Here is an 18,239-nt window from a genome sequence, read left to right on the forward strand (position 1 = left end):
ACTCAATAAATGTGAGCTACTATTGATGCTAATAGTTTCATTCACTCATTCAACAAGTACTGTAATATTTCTACTCTTATCATACACTGCAGTATGGAAGTCAGTCCTCTGAAGTGATAAAAATTTCCCTCTAAGCACGATTCATACGTAAGCACACAGAACAGCCCACGATGATGGCTTTCACTAAGCACCAGGCACACCTGTGTTTAGGTGCAGAGCCCAGGCCCTCCAGCCTGCTTGGCTGGTACCTCCTTCCTGCCTCCCCACATTCTGGTTCCTGATGGGGACCACCACAGACATCAGAACATACTTACCAAGTAACTCAGAGCGCTGGCCAGCTGTTTGGCAACTTTGAACTTCCAGGGTGTGGTGAGGACGTCACTTTTCCGGTGCATGAAGAGATCCAGGGGCCCCCCCTCCACAAACTCTTCCACCATGATATCTACAAACACAAAAACAGCCACACCTGCAACCTTCTGTCCATCTGGGACAGCACCCTCCCTCATCCCCTTGCGAGAGCTCACTTTAATGGCTGGTACGCTGCCTGGGGGTGCCAATGGTAGAGTGCTTCAGAGTCGAACAGGCCTGGGTTCAAGCCCTGCCTGGAGCTCCTTCTACTCTGACTCTCTGGGCAAAGAACTCAGCTCACTCACTCCCCACCTCCCGAGTCTAGCACAACGTGGGGCCCAGAGCTGGCAAGAAGTAAACACTCAAGAAATTCGTGAAAAACAGATGGGATCTAGTTCCATGTCCACTATTAACTCAAGCAAGCGACCTGCTCAGTACTTTGAGTTCCTTGATTGCAAAAAGGAAAGCAAGAAGCCTGGGCGACATGAGGAGGGTATCAGCTCCCACTCATCTTCACAGCAACCATGCTCCCTGGCCAGGGCCGACTTCCCCTTCCAAAGAGAATACACTTACTTTCCACGTCTCGTACACAAACGCCGTAGAGGTACACGATGTGTTTATGGGAGACCTGTCTCATCATGCTGGCTGCCTCAAAGAAGGCCTGTGGGAGAAAAGGACAAAGAAATGTCAAGGGCCGGCCTCCACTGGTCTGATCCTAAAGGGGCTCAGCTGAGGGGAAAGTCAGTGGATCCCAGGAAAGGTCACCACTGTCCTCATCCCAAGCCCTGAAACTACTCCCCTGGCCTCAACTACCCAGAGGCACTGCCAAACCTCAACTGTGAGGGCCATCTAGCTGGGACATAGGACTCATTTAGAAAACCTAATAGGATGCAGAGCCAGGCTGGTGGGAGAGGCTGGCTGACAACGTCCCCGTTCGATACGCATGTCCACCACTTCCTCTTCCTTCAAACTTTGGGAAATAACAAAGTTTGACACTATATTAGAATAAAAGGAAAACCAAGGCAGCAGATGTCTGTCGAGACTTGGCTTTATCACTCCCTAACAGTTCGTGGGATCCGGGGTAAGTCATTTTACTGCTCTGGGCTTTACTTTCCCAGACGCTGAAGTGACAGCCTGGACTGCATCAGGCACTTTGAGGCCATTCAGCTGGAGTCTGGGGCTCCACGGCATCGCCACAGGGACCTCTAGGAAGGAAACGGGAGAGAGTGGGAAGGACAGGGAGGGACAGGCCCAAAATCAGGGCAAAGGCTCTTCTTAGCCCACTGTGCTCTACTGGCTCCAGAAATGAGGGAGGGGAGAGGGCGGGGTTATGAGGAAGACACTTGCCAGAGAAATGTCCCTGTGGCTGGGGTCTAAGACTTTGAGGATCACTTTTATTCTCTTCTCTTCGGAAGTTCCTTCGTCATCCTTGTAATCCGTGAGGGTCCCAGAGTAGATGTGTGTCCGCGTGCCTCTCCCAAGGTGCTCGCCCTGAAGGAGGAGGCAGGAGGTTAGGGTGACCACCCCCTGGGGCTTCAGTGGTGCCAGAGTCTGGGACGGAGTCCTCAGTGGGAACGCACATCAGCAGGGATGGGGCAACGGCAAAGGGGCCCCAGGAGCTCAAGCCTCTCCAGTGCCTGGTCCTGTCAGGCCTCCAGAGGAAACAAAAAGCTACTTGGCCAAACACAGCTGTGGCACTCCCTGGGCCCCAGGAAACAATCCTCATATTCTCTGAACAGCAACCCGCTATCTACCTCCAAGAACAGCCTGAGGCCGAAACATAACCCTGACCTTTCACAAAACTTCCAACAGTGCCATCAAAAGCCACCAACATCAGCCCCCACTAGGCCTCCAGAACAGTCTCAGAGAGGACCTCCCTCCCCCCTCCCCCAAGAGGCTCCTCCACTCACAGGCTGGAATACAAAGAGAACAGGCTTGTGAGCCCTACTGCTTGCTGGCCTTTTAACTTAGAGACCTCCTTTCATCACGCTCAATTGGCACCCACTTTCTGTAAACGGGTTAACAATGTACCTGCCTCGTAGGGTTGGTGTAAGAATCAAATGAGGAACTAGGTAGAACTGCTCCTGGAGCACAGTGGGTAGAAGCCAATCCACTGGGCCAGTGCGTTTTGTCTGATCGCCCTCTCACACCTAAACTAACCATTTTCTATCCATCTACCTGATGCATGGGGGCACATGTGCATGCTTTCAAATCAGTGATACAATTTATACATGCATATGCCCTAGCAATCCCCAGAGGAAGGTGATGTGAAGACAGAGGCAGAGGCTGGAGGGACAGGCCTCAGTTTCCCCACATATGAAAAGGGATAATAAAACCAAATGAGCAGCATAAGAACTAAAAGAGATCATCTGCTCAAGGCCCCGAACATATAATGATCTGTCTCTAAGGCCCTTCCAGCTTAAGCTTTAATAATTATGGCTTAAATACTCTTAATATTTGAAAATCAAAATGTGATTCATGAAACTCAGGCACTGTCAAGCTATTGACATTAACCCCACAAAACTTATTATTTGGAGTTCTATTATTCTATTATCCTAGGACCGCCTATAAATGCAGAAAATGCACTGGCTGACTCCCTCAGCTGATTTCTGTCTCCCTCAAGAATGTACACAATCGTTAACTGGGTATATTAATTTGCACAAACACCACCATTTGTCATCTGTCATAGCAGAATGGTGATACATCCGCCCTGTCTACTATATCCTGGCAAAGTCCTGTGACTGTTCATTAAAGCTGCATGTGTCATGAAGCGATACATCAAGATTATGGGAAGTTGCGTTCCCAGAACATCCCACAAAAGCCATATGCTTTCAGAATAATTACTCTTCCTCAGAAGGGGTGCTTATTCCAGGGCCAAGTCATGGATGGCACTGTGCTGTCAGGATTCCACAGCAACCCAGAGGCCCCTGCGTGTACCACCTCAGCCTCCCTCCATGCTGCTCCTTCTGCCTTTGTCTAGCGCTTGTTCATCCTCTGCTTTGATGCCACTTCCCCCAGGAAGCCACCGCTGTCCCCCCAAGACTAGGTAGGATGACCATCTGACAGTCCCACATCCTGCCATACTTCCCTACTTAGGGCTTGTCTCCCGGTGGTATAATTATCTGCTTAAGATAGACGAGAGTCTGCCTCGCCCACCGGACCGTGTGCCTGCCGAGGGTGGCAGTCATGCCTGGCATGGGCAACTGCTCTATCACTGTTGGCTAAATGAACGCTGGAGGTGCAGAGGGTGGTAATCTGCCCAGAGACTCAAGGGCAAGGACAGAAGGAAGACCCCAAGTACATGTCAAGTTCCAGGCAGAAAAGAGGCTGGGGTACTGCGGATCTGCGATTTTAATCTCTGGACACAGCTCTCAAAACCACCCGAGGGACAGAACAGTAAGATCTGGCCCTCAGGCCCTCAGTGAAGCATTTACGTAAGTGAAGCGAGGCACTTGCAGCTGTGGACTTCCACTCCCTCAAAACCTCCCCCAACAATTTCAGGGACCGGCTTCAAAAGGTAAATGAACAAGGCAACCCCACGCTTGCCACCCTCCGCCAGGCTCCTCAGTGACAGTGAGCCCACGATTTCCCCTCCAACACCTCCAAGGTGGCGCGGCCCCTGCCGGGCAGTAAGCGGCCTATGTGGCTTCCTTCCCTCCCAGGCTGCTGGCACGCCGCCTCCTTAGCCTCCCCGCCCCACGTGTGGCTCTGTGTAAGGGGCTGGGGAGGTGGGTGCAGAACGGAAAGTGGGGGTTCCCTGGGCCTCACACCCTAGCAAGGCCCAAGGGCAGCTACGAGGGACACTGGGCCTGCCTAAGGCTGCAGAATCTGGGCAAAGGCCGGGACACTGGTCTGAGGGATCTGATTCTCAAGACAGTTCTCCTCCAGGGTGCATCTCCTGCTCCCTCACTGTGCTCTGTGTGCCCCCAGCTTTGCTCCTTCTGGAAACGTCATCAGAAAGCCCAGGACTGAAATTCAGAAGTGCTTTTTCACACAGCATGTTTTGGGACAATGAGGGTCATCAGCCCATACTCCCCCGTGGAGACCTGTCAGCATTCCCACCAAGTTCTCCAACTACTTCTACCTGCAGAAGACCAGGCATGGAAGGTCCTTATTACCCTAGATAACCCTACAAAACTTGACTAACCCAGCTCTTTCAAGGAGGAAGCCTCTAGGGTGCATCAGCAAGGCCGGGATGGACAGCAGGGAACTGGCTGACCAGCTGTACCTATGAAGGGGAAGTCTTGTTCTTTTTCCACCAGGGTCTCCCCAAACCCGACTTCATCCTCCCCACATTCCCCAGGCTTTTCTGCTGTGAGAAGGCAGGACCAGGGCTGGGTCTGCAGCAGTGACTCACCTGCATAATATCTTTCTTGAGGATCCGATCAAAACTCAGCTGGCTCATGGGGTAGACAGGCTGCCACTCCTGGGCTTTCTTGGTGGCCACCAGCAGATTGGAGATTTCTATGGAAGAGAGAGGAGAAGTCTGAGCAGAGCAGCGAAGGTCTAAGGTCCCAGTCGGCCAACATCTGCTGGGCCATGGGCTTGCTGAATACATACTTGTGCATTTGTTGGTTCAGTCATTCAACAAATATTTACTAAGTACTTGATTCCCACCCTCCAGGAGCTCACAGGCTAATAACAGAGCCAATACGAAACAAATAATCAACCAATCAAAATCTGTGCAGCTACTCTTAAAGGGCAGGTTACAGGCACTCCAGGGTTGACACAGCAGGATCTGTCCCAGTAAAAGAGGTCAGGGGAGGAAATGAAATGTTAAAAGCTGAGAACGGAAACTCCAAGAATGTAGGCCCTGTGGTCCATCTTATTTCCTGCTCTACCTCCACAGCCTGGTACACAGTAGGCACTCAATAAACACTTGTTAAATGTGTAAATGAGTAATCAGGGTGTGGGCTGAAGGATGAGAGCTAAGGATGGAGGAAGCACTTTGGGAGTGACGGGAACCAAAACTGGGGGGTGAAAAACACAGGTTTTGTGAGGAACAGGGCGGGTGACCCCAAAAGAAGGTCGCGCCTGAGCCTCTCTGGGCTCCCAGCAGCACCTGACAACAAGGAGGCACTTACTAAATCCTGGCTGAATGTACAGATTTTGAGCAGACCATCCCCCAGATTCTACTGATTCAAACAGCAAGCCAAACCCATTACAAAATCTGCCGAGCAGAGTCAGCACAGGTGGCTAACTGGGAATTTATAATCCACAGAAGCTGCCTTCCCACCATAGAGCCACTGCAAGCTCCAAGGCTGTCATGAGGGAAGAAAGCACCTTCCAGATTCGAACTAGTAGTGCGAGTATTCTAGGAGCCCCTGAAGGTTCTTATGTGTTCATTCACTAGCTGCGAGTACCGGGTCCCTACGGTGAGCCAAGTGACTCAAATCCTCACTACCCTGCAAGGCAGGGTTTTTCTTTTGTTTTTTTCAGCTCATATTTTCTGACTGCTTTCTCTGTGCCAGGCACTGTCCTAAAGAGCTTTATACGCATTAGCTCCTTTGTCCTTATGACAATCCTATGAGATATACTTATCCCCTTTTATAGATCAGAAAAACAGATTCAGAGCCGTTAAACCATTTGCCCGCAGTCAGGCTTAGGATTCATGCTGCATTCAGGGCTGGCTCCAGTCTCTTACCTCCACAGACAGCATGCCTGGCCCTAGTGGGGGGTACAAATCTGGGAGCCAAAAACTGGTTCCGATACAGACTCCCTTGTTATCATATCCTGGTACTCCCTTTTTCAGAGTCTCCTCTCTTTCATTCTGTTATCCTGACTCCACCCTGTTACCTGGGTAAAATCAGGTTCAAACAGGCAACTCAGGACTGCCCTGATGGAGAAAAGACATCAAGAAAGGGTCACCTGAATGGTTCCCGCAGGGAAGGGTCTGGGCAATAGAGCCATCGAGGAAATCAGGAGGATGGGAACAGGGACCATTTATGGGCTGATTATTTGCATGGCCACTTCAGGAAACATGGCACTAGGGTCAACTGTGTGAGCGGGGAAAGCTGTTAAACCTCCATGAAATCTGTTTCCTCACTAGAAAAATGGGGGACACAGTCATGCCCCTTGTTGGGCTGCTGTGAGGGATAAACGAGATGACGCACGTGAAGGGCTCACTTCAATCCCCGGTGTGAGGTGACTGCCCCGTAACCAGCAGCCACTGTGACTGTGACCAGTGTTACATCTGTTAGCACCGTGATCCTTGCCGTACCAGCTGGTTCCTGAAGCCTTGGCAATAATCTACAGCAGTCCTCAGTGTCAGAGCTGGACAGTGTAGAAATCAAGCTCCAAGCTTGACTCCATGAATGAGGACATGAGAGGATCAGTGGCAACTGGTCAGTAGGTCCTGTGGGCCTCTATCTCCTTCTTAACATGGTCACCCTCAGATTTGGAGAACGGCAGTGGGGCTGGGCAATGCACAAGAGATGTGGACTTTCTTGACTGTCACACCCACTCTGAGTGGCCACCTCCTTTTTATTTATTCCATGAGGAGTTTCTTGGTTGCATTTTCAAGTGTGAAACCCAGGTTGGGGTCCGGCCATCAGAAGCCTGTGCTCAGAAGGGCCGAGGCACTGAGGAACCCAAAATGGCATTCCCTTTAGTTTTCATGATTTCACCACTTCTCTAATTTGCAGGTGAGGGAAGACAGAGGGCTTCTGAGGGCCTATGTGAAAACGCCGCACACACAGGGCTTAGTCTTGCTCTCCCATCCACAGCACCCTTATACCCAGGGTCAGGAGAACTGACCCTCACCCCGGAGTCTTGGGCTGATGACTGCACCTGTAACTTTGCAGAGTGTTATGTAGGGGAAAGAGTTGGGGTCAGAAGATGTGAGTTCAAATCCCCATGCTTCCTCTAACTACCTAAGTGATCTTGGATAAGTATAATGGATAACAACATACTCTGGATTGTTCTGAGGATTAAATAACTTAAAACATGAAAGAACCTCAAACAGTGCCTGGCAAATTTAAGAATTACTCACATGATAGTAGCCATCATGATCATCATTATTAGTTACTGCTACTCTTTTTTTTTTTTTTTTCTTTTTTTACTGCTACTTTTACTGTAACTACTAGTGATACTACCATCTGTGTGTGGTTTTGAGCAAGTCAGTGAACATCTCTGATCCTCAGTTTCCTCATTTTTATAATAGCTACAAAGAGCTATTGTGCAGATTTTTTTTAATGCAAATATGCACATAAACTGCTTGGGACTAGCAGGCACCCACCAATACGGTAGCTACTGCTGTAATTATTCACACAACAGACATTAGTGAGTGAGCACCCATTCTGTGCTGGGCACTGCACTTCCTATGAATCATCGTGGTGAGACCCAGATCCTGTCTTAAGAGTTTATAATCAAGTGGAGAGACAAACACTGAACACATTCAGTGCAGAGTACCAGGAGCCTCAACAGAAGCCGTGAGAAGGGTTCAATTCTGTTCCTGTGCTTCTCCCACCACAGCCACTGGTTTTCAGCTCTGGGCCAGCAGGGGTGGCATCTACACCAGAAACCTCCCCAGCTAATCCCAGCACAGAAATCACATCCCCGTCTCCGAACTGCCGCTACCTTCCCGCTTCCTGTGGCTGCTGTTCTCCATTTCCTAAGCTTCACCCAGAGCCCACTAATCCCTAGGAAAGTGAAAACCGCCTCTAATATCTGGAAGGAGAGATGATGTGAGTAAATGGGGCTGCTGGGCTCTAAGGTTATAGTGCACTCTGAGGTCTCACAGCCAAGTGGCAGATGTGTTTTTACCTTTGCAGAATATCTTCAAGCACAAAAACAAAGGCTGCAGTTACTCCCCAAGGCTGGCAGGAAAGCCTATCTGAGCAACAAGAACACAAAGTCTTTCCTCTTTCACCAAGTTCAGTGACAGTGTCTTACTGGGAGACCAAAAAGTGATTCAAACATCAAGAACCCAGGCCCCTTTTTGTGCTGGTGTTGCTTCTTCTGCCCACCCCTGTCATAAAGACTCACAGATGCATTCTGTTATAAGACAGTCTCCTCAGAGTATCTTCGACCACACTTGCTAGGGCCTCAGGAGCAACTGTGCTGCCCTTTCCTTGAGGCCTGACTTCTTCTAAGGGAAGGATCTGACATGTGGAGGGCAGTACCTTGTGGCAGAGAAACATCAAAAAACCCCACCAGTATCTGACACTGGGGGAAGACCTGGCACTCAAACCCTTTTGACCTTGGCCTTCAATGAGGCCCACTTCACTTCTCCACGCCTCAGTTTTCTCTTCTATAAGATGGGACTCTTGATCAGGTGACCCCTACGTGTCCTTCCGGTTCTCACATTCTAAGAGGTGATGAATCCACCTGCAGGACATCAATGACACTGTTGGTGGGGCTTAAAAAAGAGCAGCTAATCACTGGGGAATTCTACCAAACATACAAAGAAGAACTTATACCGATCCTTCTCAAACTCTTCCGAAAGACTGAAGAGGAGGGAACACTCCCAAAGTCATTCTATGAAGCCACCACCACCCTGATACCAAAACCAGACAAAGACACCACCAAAAAAGAAATTACAGGCCATTATCTTTGATGAATATAGATGCAAAAATCCTCAACAAAATATTAGCAAATGTAATCCAGCAACACATAAAAGGATCACACCCCATGATCAAGTTGGACTCATCCCAGGGTGACAAGAATGGTTCAACAAACACAAATCAATCTATGTGATACACCACATCAACAAAAGAAAAGACAAAAACCACATGATCATCTCAACAGATGCAGAAAAAGCATTTGATAAAATTCAATCTCCATTCATGATAAAAACTCTTACCAAAATGCGTACAGAGGGAACATACCTCAGCATAATAAAAGCTACTTATGACAGACCCACAGCCAATATAATACTCAACGGTGAAAAGCTGAAAGCCTTCCTGCTAAAATCTGGAACAAGACAAGGATGCCCACTCTCATCACTTCTATTCAACACAGTATTGGAAGTCCTAACCACAGCAATCAGACAAGAAAAAGAAATAAAAGGTATCCAACTTGGAAGGTAAGAGGTAAAACTGTCATTATATGCAGAAAACCTGAAAGACTCCACACAAAAACTACTAGAACTGATAAACAAATTCAGCAAGGTAGCAGTATACAAGATAAACATACAGAAATTGGTTGCACTTCTTTACACTAACAATGAAATATCAGAAAGGGAAAGTTAAAAAACAATCCCTTTTAAAATCACATTAAAAAAATACTTAGGAATAAACCTGACCAAGGAGGTGAAAGATTTACACGCTGAGAACTATAAAATATTGATAAAGGAAACTGAAGATGATTCAAAAAAACGTAAAGATATCCCATGCTCTTGGATTGGAAGAATTAATATTGCTAAAATGGCCATACTACCCAAAACAATCTACAGATTTAAAGCAATCCCTATCAAATTACCCATGACATTTTTCACAGAACTAGAACAAATAATCCTAAAATTTATACAGAACCACAAAAGACCCAGAATTGCCAAAGCAATCCTGAGGAAAAAGAAGAAGGTGGAGGCATAACCCTCTCATACTTCAGACAATACTACAAAGCTACAGTAATCAAAACAGCACAGTACTGGCACAAAAACAGACATATGGATCAATGGAACAGAATAAACAACCCAGATGTAAACCCAGACACCTATGGACAATTAATCTCTGACAAAGGAGGCAAGAATATACAATGGGGAAAAGACAGTCTGTCTCTTCAGCAAAGTGGTGTTGGGAAAGCTGGACAGCCACATATAAATCAATGAAGTTAAAACACTCCCTCACACCATACATAAAAATAAACTCAAAATGGCTTAAAGACTTAAATATAAGACACGACACCATAAAACTCCTAGAAGAGAACACAGGCAAAACATTCTCTGACATAAATCATACCAATGTTTTCTTAGGTCAGTCAACCAAGGCAATAGAAATAAAAACGAAAATAAACAAATAGGACCTAATCAAACCTGTAAGCTTTTGTACAGCAAAGGAAACCATAAACAAAACGAAAAGACAACCTACAGACTGGGAGAAAATATTTGCAAATGATGCAACCAACAAGGGCTTAATTTCCAAAATATATATAAACAGCTCTTACCACTCAGTAACAACAACAAAAAACCCAATCAAAAAATAGGCAGAAGACCGAAATAGACATTTCTCCAAAGAAGACACACAGGTGGCCAATAGGCACATTAAGAGATGCTCAACATCGTTAATTATTAGAGAAATGCAAATCAAACTACAACGAGGTATCACCTCACACCAGTCAGAATGGCTATCATCAAAAAGTAATAATACAAATAATAAATGCTGGAGAAAGTGTGAAAAAAAGGGAACCCTCCTACACTGTTGGTGGGAATGTAAATGTTGCAGCCACTATGGAAAACAGTATGAAGATTCCTTAAAAATCTAAAAACAGAGTTATCATATGATCCAGCAATCCCACTCCTGGCACATATCCGGAGAGAACTCTAATTTGAAAAGATACATGCACCCCCAATGTTCATAGCAGCACTATTTACAGTAGCCAAGAAATGGAAGCAACCTAAATGTCCATTGACAGGGGAATAGATAAAGAAGTTGTGATATATACACACACACAATACATACACACACATACACAATGGAATATTACTCAGCCATAAATAAAGAAAGAAATAATGCCATTTGCAGCAATGTGGATGAACTTAGAGATTATCATACTAAGTGAAGTCAGACAGAGAAAGAGAAAAATCATATGATACCACTTATACACGGAATCTAAAAAAATGATACAAATGAACTTATTTACAAAACAGAAACAGACTCATAGACGTAGAAAACAAACTTATGGTTACCAAAAAGGAAAGGAAGTGCAGGGAGGGATAAATTAAAAGTTTGGGATTAGCAAATACAAACTACTACATACAAAATAGATAAACAACAAGGTCCTATTGTATATCACAGGGAACTATACTCAATATCTTGTAATAAACTATAATGGAAAAGAATCTGAAAATATATATATGTATGTGTGTGTGTATATATATATATATGAGAATAACTTTGCTGTACACCAGAAGCTAACACAACACCATAAATCAACTATACTTCAATTTAAAAAAAAAAAAAAAAAAAAGAGCAGCCAAGTTCCTCACCTCTCCTATCCAATCTACTCTGTGATCCACCCATGGCTCCCCACTGCCTGCACGATAAAGTCCCAGCTCCTTGGCATGGCATCCAAGGCCTCCCATGATCCCAAATCTCTGCCCTCTCAGTCTCCCCTCTCCCTTCTTTCTGACTTCACTGAACACATTAGTCCTCTAGAACCTTTCTGCAGCCCCTGCTTTGGCCTGCTGCTTTGCCCTGCACATGCGTGCTGGGAATGCCCTTATCTAACTGGCAACCTCCTGTTCACTGTCCAACACTTGGCTCAAGATCCACCTCCTCTGTGTAGCCTTCCACGCTATGTGACTCAGGGATCTTGACCATCTCCTTCTCTGCAACCCCAGGGTCTAATACGTGTGTGTGTGTGTATGTTGATTTAAACACCCATCACACGCTACAGTGGCCTCATTTACCTGTAACATTTTCTGTATTAGGCTGGAAACCCTTGGGGCGCAGGGACTGAGTCTCATGCATTTCTGACTCTATGCATCTAACATAGTTCTTGGCCCACAGAAGACGTGCCAGGATCATCTCTCAGACAGATAAACCACTGACAGGGGAACTTAAGACATTTTCTCAAAAGGAAGAAAGAAGTAAATGTCTGCTTACTCATCCTAAACATGCCTCTTTCGGCAGCTTAATTGAGATACTGAGAAAAGGTGTATGTCTTTTCTATAGAAAATGCTGACACCTGAGGAGTGGGATGTGAGTCAGAGACAGACTTGTAACAAAACTTAATGAAAAACACCTAGAAACTATGGGGGAAAGACCACTTTCTTCAAAGCACCCAGCATCTTCTGTTTGATCTGGGTCTCAGAGCATCACGAGGGGATGCAGCCTGGCTCTGGCTTGAAGAGACTTACCTCGGGGCTTGGGCTGGCAGCAGCGCTTCAGCACAAAGCTGATGTTGTCCGTGCGCAGGATCTGCTTCTTCAGGTGGCTCATGAGGTCTCCAAGGCTGGGGAAGCTGCGGTCCGAGCCATGCAGGCTGTAGCGGCCCTTCTGCACCTCAATTTGAAAGTTCTTGAACTGCTTCTGGACACCCAGCAACTGCCATTCAAGAAAATAATCAGAAAGGATTTGTTTTAAAAAGGGCTCAAGCAAATCTCTCATGGGTATGTATGATGTTAACAACAGGAGAAGCTGGGTAGAGGGCATACAGAAACTCTGTACTATCTCTGTAATGTTTCTGTAAAACTAAAATTATTCACTAATAAAAAAGCTTATTATAAGTAAATGAAATAATAACTAACAAAGGAGATCCAGGAGAAGGCACTGATAAAAGGGAGTTAACACCAAAGAGACAACCTAACAGCAGTGATTTCTACAAGAGAATCACTTCATTTTGGCACTTAAGATGAACTTCATGAAAACACCAACCTCATAGAACTGTTGCTAAGATTATATGGCAGGGCGCGTGTAAAAAAGTTAGTAAGCACTTTTATAAAGGTTAGCACATATTATGCATGAAATAATAAGTACTATAGCAAAATTTATCCAGGAACTCCCTCAAACTGAGCTCTTCCAAGAACCTCCTGGGAGGTGGCAGACAGCTGTCTGGTCTGGCTTCCGAGTTGTATGGTGCCCCATAGAGGAAGTATAAGCAGAAGTTTTCCTTCATGACAACTTCTGTACAAAGGGAACTATTTTAGTGGTTAAGAATGAGGTCCAGAAAGATCTACTTACGCTGTAAACTAGGACAAGATATTTAAAATCTTAATGCCTCAGTTTCTTCATCTGTTCAATGGGGATAATACAACCTCATCTCATGGGGCTAGTGTAAGGCTTAAATGAGAATATACAGAAGAGCTTAGCACAGTGTCTGGTGAGCTAAAATAAATAGTAGGAGTAATCCTACCTATGGTTCCTGTTTTCCCCAGGTAATCTGACACCAGGTAGACTACGTTACTGAATCACTGACATTCTCGGTACAGCACAGGTCAATTCCACCTCAAAAGGTGGCTGGGCCGTCTCATGCTCACATCTGTGATAAAAATATTAAATTTCCTCCAAAGACTGATGGAATGCAGAAGAAAGGGATCCTGCCAAGGCAACAGGCCTGCCAAGTGCTGAGCCACTGCACCTGTATCAGCCACGAGGCTGAGCTGTACAGGAGCACCCCAGGCGAGCACTGGCCCCTAGAGACTTCACCCATGAATGACTCTTGGCAGCGCTGGGCCCCTTCTGCCATTTCCTCTTCCACTCTTGACTGAGTCCAGCCCCAGGGATTCTCTAGTACTTTTCCTTCCGGTATCTGAGGTCTACAATATGCTAACGTGCTGACTCTCATCTTGCAGCCCCTCCCCTGCCCCAATTCTCCCAGTTCATGGTGAACCCATGCAACACTACTGTATTTATTTGGACTAATTCTGTAAAACTCTGTCTTTTAAAATAGTCCAGGACTTCCCTGGTGGCCAAGTGGTTAGGAACCCACCTGCCAATGCAAGTGACACAGGTTCGATCCCTGGTCTGGGAGGATCCCACATGCCGCAGAGCAACTAGGCCCGTGTGCCACAACTACTGAGCCTGCGCTCTAGAGCCCGTGAGCCACAACTACTGAGTCCACGTGCCACAACTACTGAAGCCCACACGCCTAGAGCCCGTGCTCCACAACAAGAGAAGCCACCGCAACAAGAAGCCCGTGCACCACAGCGAAGAGCAGCCCCCGCTCACTACAACTGGAGAGGGTCCGCAAGCAGCAGCAAAGACCCAATGCAGCCAAAATAAATAAATAAATAAATAAATAGATTAATTTAAAAAAACAGTCCATTTCTTGTGTTTTAAAAAATCACACGGGCTTCCCTGGTGGCGCAGTGGTTGAGAGTCTGCCTGCCAATGCAGGGGATACGGGTTCGAGCCCTGGTCTGGGAAGATCCCACATGCCGCGGAGCGGCTGGGCCCGTGAGCCACAATTGCTGAGCCTGCGCGTCTGGAGCCTGTGCTCCGCAACAGGAGAGGCCGCGATGGTGAGAGGCCCCGCGCACCGCGATGAAGAGTGGCCCCCGCTTGCCGCAACTGGAGAAAGCCCTCACACAGAAACGAAGACCCAACACAGCCATAAATAAATTAAAAAAAAAAAAATTACATGAATAACAAAGCACTGTGGTCTAGTGAGGTCAAGTTAGCAATTTGGCTTCAGGATTTCTCTCACATCATTCCCAGCTTCCAACCACACCTGAGTCACTAACAGACATCTTGTCAAAACACATGTCAGTAATTTGTCTGTTAAAATGTCCGCAGCTACCATCGGGGGACAACTGTATTAGGCCAGGTTGCCAACAGGCCTCACTGGTGCTAGTTTGTACCAGTGAATGCCCAGACACAGCTCTGGGTCTGGGATGGTCTTGGCACCGAGCGTAAAAATAAACCACTCTAAACCACCGAGTGTTTCGTGTGAGCTGGTTTCCTGGTCATGTTCCACCTTCCAGAGCACAGGGACCCCTGCCATGGGTCCCTTGCAGGAAGGAAGAAAGGGCCATAAGGACGAAAGGGTAGGGGGTCTGGCTGCCTGGGAAGGGGCTCCTTTTGAGGCGCAGGCTGTCCCTGTCAGAACTGCTGGGGATTTTCTCAGAGCCCCAGGCTTTTCTACCCCCATCCCCCAAGGGTGGTCCTCCTGGATGAGAGGCGGCACTGACACCCTGTGGCCACATGGGCTGGCCCCAGCCAGTGGTCTTGACTGACCTCAGACTTTTCAAAGCAAGTGACGGTCATGAGGATGTTGTCGAAGTCGGTGCAGCTCCACCGCAGCACGTACATTCCCTCCTCGCTTCCTTCTTGCCGCAACTTATTGATGGCATATTCTGTGCTACAGGGAGAGAGGCAAAGAGAGAAAGCTCACCCCAAACAGAAGCACTCTAAACCCCATGGGATGTCCACTTCCTTGAGCTGCCTCAAGTCTGACGGCCGCTCACAGTACCTGTCCTGGGTCCTAGCGTCCTCTCCGACATGAGACATGAGGCAGGCGGAGATGCTGAGGAGCCTCAAAACAGATCAGGTCTCCAAAGTCGAGAAGGGGGCTCAGCCTGCTATCCCGGGCACTGAGCCAGCTTGTCCCCGACTTCCCCACACACGCCGCTTCCACTCTAGCCAGAAGAGCCCCCCCAAGGCTGAGGATGCAGAGCTGCCCGTGATGCAGCGCTAGGGGTCTCTCCCCCCCACCCCAAGCAGCACAGCTAGAACAGGAGCCTCAGGACAGCATGGACTTGGAGCTGTTCTGTTTATTGCTGCATCCCCAATAAGCAGAGCACGCCTGGCTCACAGTTCTCAATAAAGAAGTGAATAACTGAGTAATCAACACTGAATAAAGAAATCAAGGAGGATCAGAAAGCTGTGAGGAGAGCGCATGCCTGTCCTACACTCCCGTGTCCCCAGGACTAACAAGTCCAGCACACAGAGGGCAATGAGCAAACAGCTGCTAAATAAACCCACATACGAGGTTACTACACCCAGTGAGTTCTGCTCACTGAGTGTTGGTAAAAGAGGGCTGTGTGGTCAGCATGTGTTAGAGAAAGGCGGAGACCAATGGCTCCCTGGTCGCTGGGCGGTGAGGGTAGGCAGACAAGAAACAAACGGACATGTACATAAACTTAATATGTGAGGAGGTAATCAACGCCGCTGAAGACAAACAGAACAGAGTGAAGGGGTCAGGGAGTGTGGGGAGCAGAGGGGAAGAGGTGTCATTGTTTTACATAAGGTGCTCGGGGAGGACTTCACCAATTAGGTGATACCTGAGTGACACCTGAAGGAAGCGGTGACTGCTGAGATTCTGGAGGGAGGGTTTTCCAGACCAAGGGGAAAAGCAAGTGCCAAGGCCCTGAAGCCTACCTACAGTTGGCATATTTGAGGGACATGCTTTATTATAAAGCTCAACCCTTGCTCTGCAGTCTTGGTGTGTCTGTCTCCCCGTGAGTCTGTGAGCCTCTTCAGGCCAGGGACCACACCACTGACAAACTGCCTGTCCACAAGGCAACTGGGATCGGGAAGAAGGTGGGAACCGCTTCATGTGAAAGGTGGCTGATGAGATGCTTCCACAGATATATTTCGGTCTGGAAGAGAGACTCAGAAGAAACACAGCAGCCATTTTCCTTTGCCTGAAGGATGGTCACACGCAAGAGGAAGCAAACTGAATCCCTGTTGCTTCAAAAGGCGGAACTCAGATGAGCAGACAGAGTTACAGGGAGGCAGACTTCAACTCCCTATGAGGAAGGTACGCATGTCTGTAACTGTCAGAGCTATAAGCTACTCGCTGCCAAGTGAAGCACTAAGTACCCCATCACCGGAGGTGTTTGAGATGCAGGTGGGACGAGATACCCAGCAAAGCCCCTCCCGGCTCTAAGGCTTGGTCACCTTCACTGGGCCTTCTGGCACTGGAGGACACGCTGACTCGGGATTCTGTTACTTCCTACACCGTCTGCTGTTGAGACCTGTGCCCTGTCTTTCTTGAATCGCCCAGAGCGTTTGGCACAGTAAGGGGCTAGGAAGTGCAGCACTTCTTGGTCAGCTGTGGAGAGGTGAGGGGCTCAACTATGAGGACACCCAAGGAAGGGAGAAGAGGTGAGGGGCTGCTGCAAGGACCAAGGTAAGAAGTGACAGGAAGGCCTGACCAGGACAGCAGGGATGGAAAAGGGCACCAAGTAAGTATTAAGCGTCAACACCTGATGACGCCCAGGCCTGAGAAGGACACGCTCCCCATCACTAACACGTGGGTCCTTTTCACACCGAAGGCAACTGAGAATGTTTCCGAACCAACCAGATTGGACCGTGACAGCCGTTCTGTATGTTGTGGACGATCAACGGGGGAGCCACGTCGGTGCAGAGGTAATGATGGGCATCCGCTGTGAGCCGGAAGTAGCCGTCCACGAGGGACACAAAGGACAAGGCCTCCTCATGGGAAGAGAGCTTCAGTTCCTGGCGAGAGAGTAGAAACGCCCGTGGTTACAACACGTGCCGACCGTCTTAAGCAGCTGACTCTCTGGGGAGGTACACAGTGAGCAGATATTTAACACAATGAAGAATGCACGACCCCAAAGGGAAGCTCTTTTTGTCAATAGTAACTGCACCCCTTGCAGTTACATATAACTCTGCTCACCACACTCTTTCATCTCTTTCCTCAAAACTTTTATCAGATTGAGGAACAGTCGGTGGGGGGGGGGCACGTGGGCAACTGTGGCAGGCAGGAGACTGAGGAGAAGCTGCCACCCGGTCCCGATGGAAGAGGAAGCCTGAATCAAGGTGGCAGAGGTATAAAAGGAGAGGTGGGGGGAGCATAGTGTACAGATGGCACCCTGGTCCTGGCACTACACATTATTCCTAGTTACAGAAAAGGAAACAGAGGCACAGGTGTTTCATCTCATCCAGAGTTGGCCTAGAAGGTGAAACTCCTGGATTTTAGTCCAGGAATGGTCCCAGACACAATGATGAGGTTTCTAGATTAAATCCAGGAACCTCTGAGGGCCTGGAGGAGGCAGAGAGTCTTACTCAAAGTGGGAGAGGCAAAGGCAAAAGAGAAGAGGAGGAGGGAGGGAGTTTCCACAGAAGGAAGAAAAACGTTTGGAGGTGAAGACAGGTGGGGTTTTGTCTTGATCTTATAACCCTGAGCAGAGATGGCCATGTGAGAGGAGCTGCGGGGTCAACCAGGAACATCTGATGAAGGAAGGTTTGTAAAGCCATGACTGAGAGCTTTGTCTCACAAAAATATTAACAAACACCTGAGCCTTCAGAGAAGGGTAAAAAGAC

General features: G+C 47.8%; 1 protein-coding gene across 3 annotated transcripts in view; it reads right to left on the minus strand.

The window, feature by feature from the left end:
- JAK1 (Janus kinase 1) overlaps positions 1-18,239 on the minus strand; it is a 146,763-nt gene that overhangs the window by 11,548 nt on the left and 116,976 nt on the right. For all 3 annotated transcript variants that reach the window (XM_057527384.1, XM_057527376.1, XM_007164328.2), the window contains 7 exons: positions 17,254-17,411; positions 15,186-15,309; positions 12,368-12,554; positions 4,706-4,812; positions 1,696-1,839; positions 922-1,009; positions 315-442 (listed from right to left, as the gene is read on the minus strand). In XM_057527384.1, the coding sequence (XP_057383367.1) occupies positions 315-442; positions 922-1,009; positions 1,696-1,839; positions 4,706-4,812; positions 12,368-12,554; positions 15,186-15,309; positions 17,254-17,411 (936 nt within the window). The remainder of the gene's footprint in view (positions 1-314; positions 443-921; positions 1,010-1,695; positions 1,840-4,705; positions 4,813-12,367; positions 12,555-15,185; positions 15,310-17,253; positions 17,412-18,239) is intronic.

This window comes from Balaenoptera acutorostrata, chromosome 1 (genome assembly GCF_949987535.1).
Source record: "Balaenoptera acutorostrata chromosome 1, mBalAcu1.1, whole genome shotgun sequence".
NCBI lineage: Eukaryota > Metazoa > Chordata > Mammalia > Artiodactyla > Balaenopteridae > Balaenoptera > Balaenoptera acutorostrata.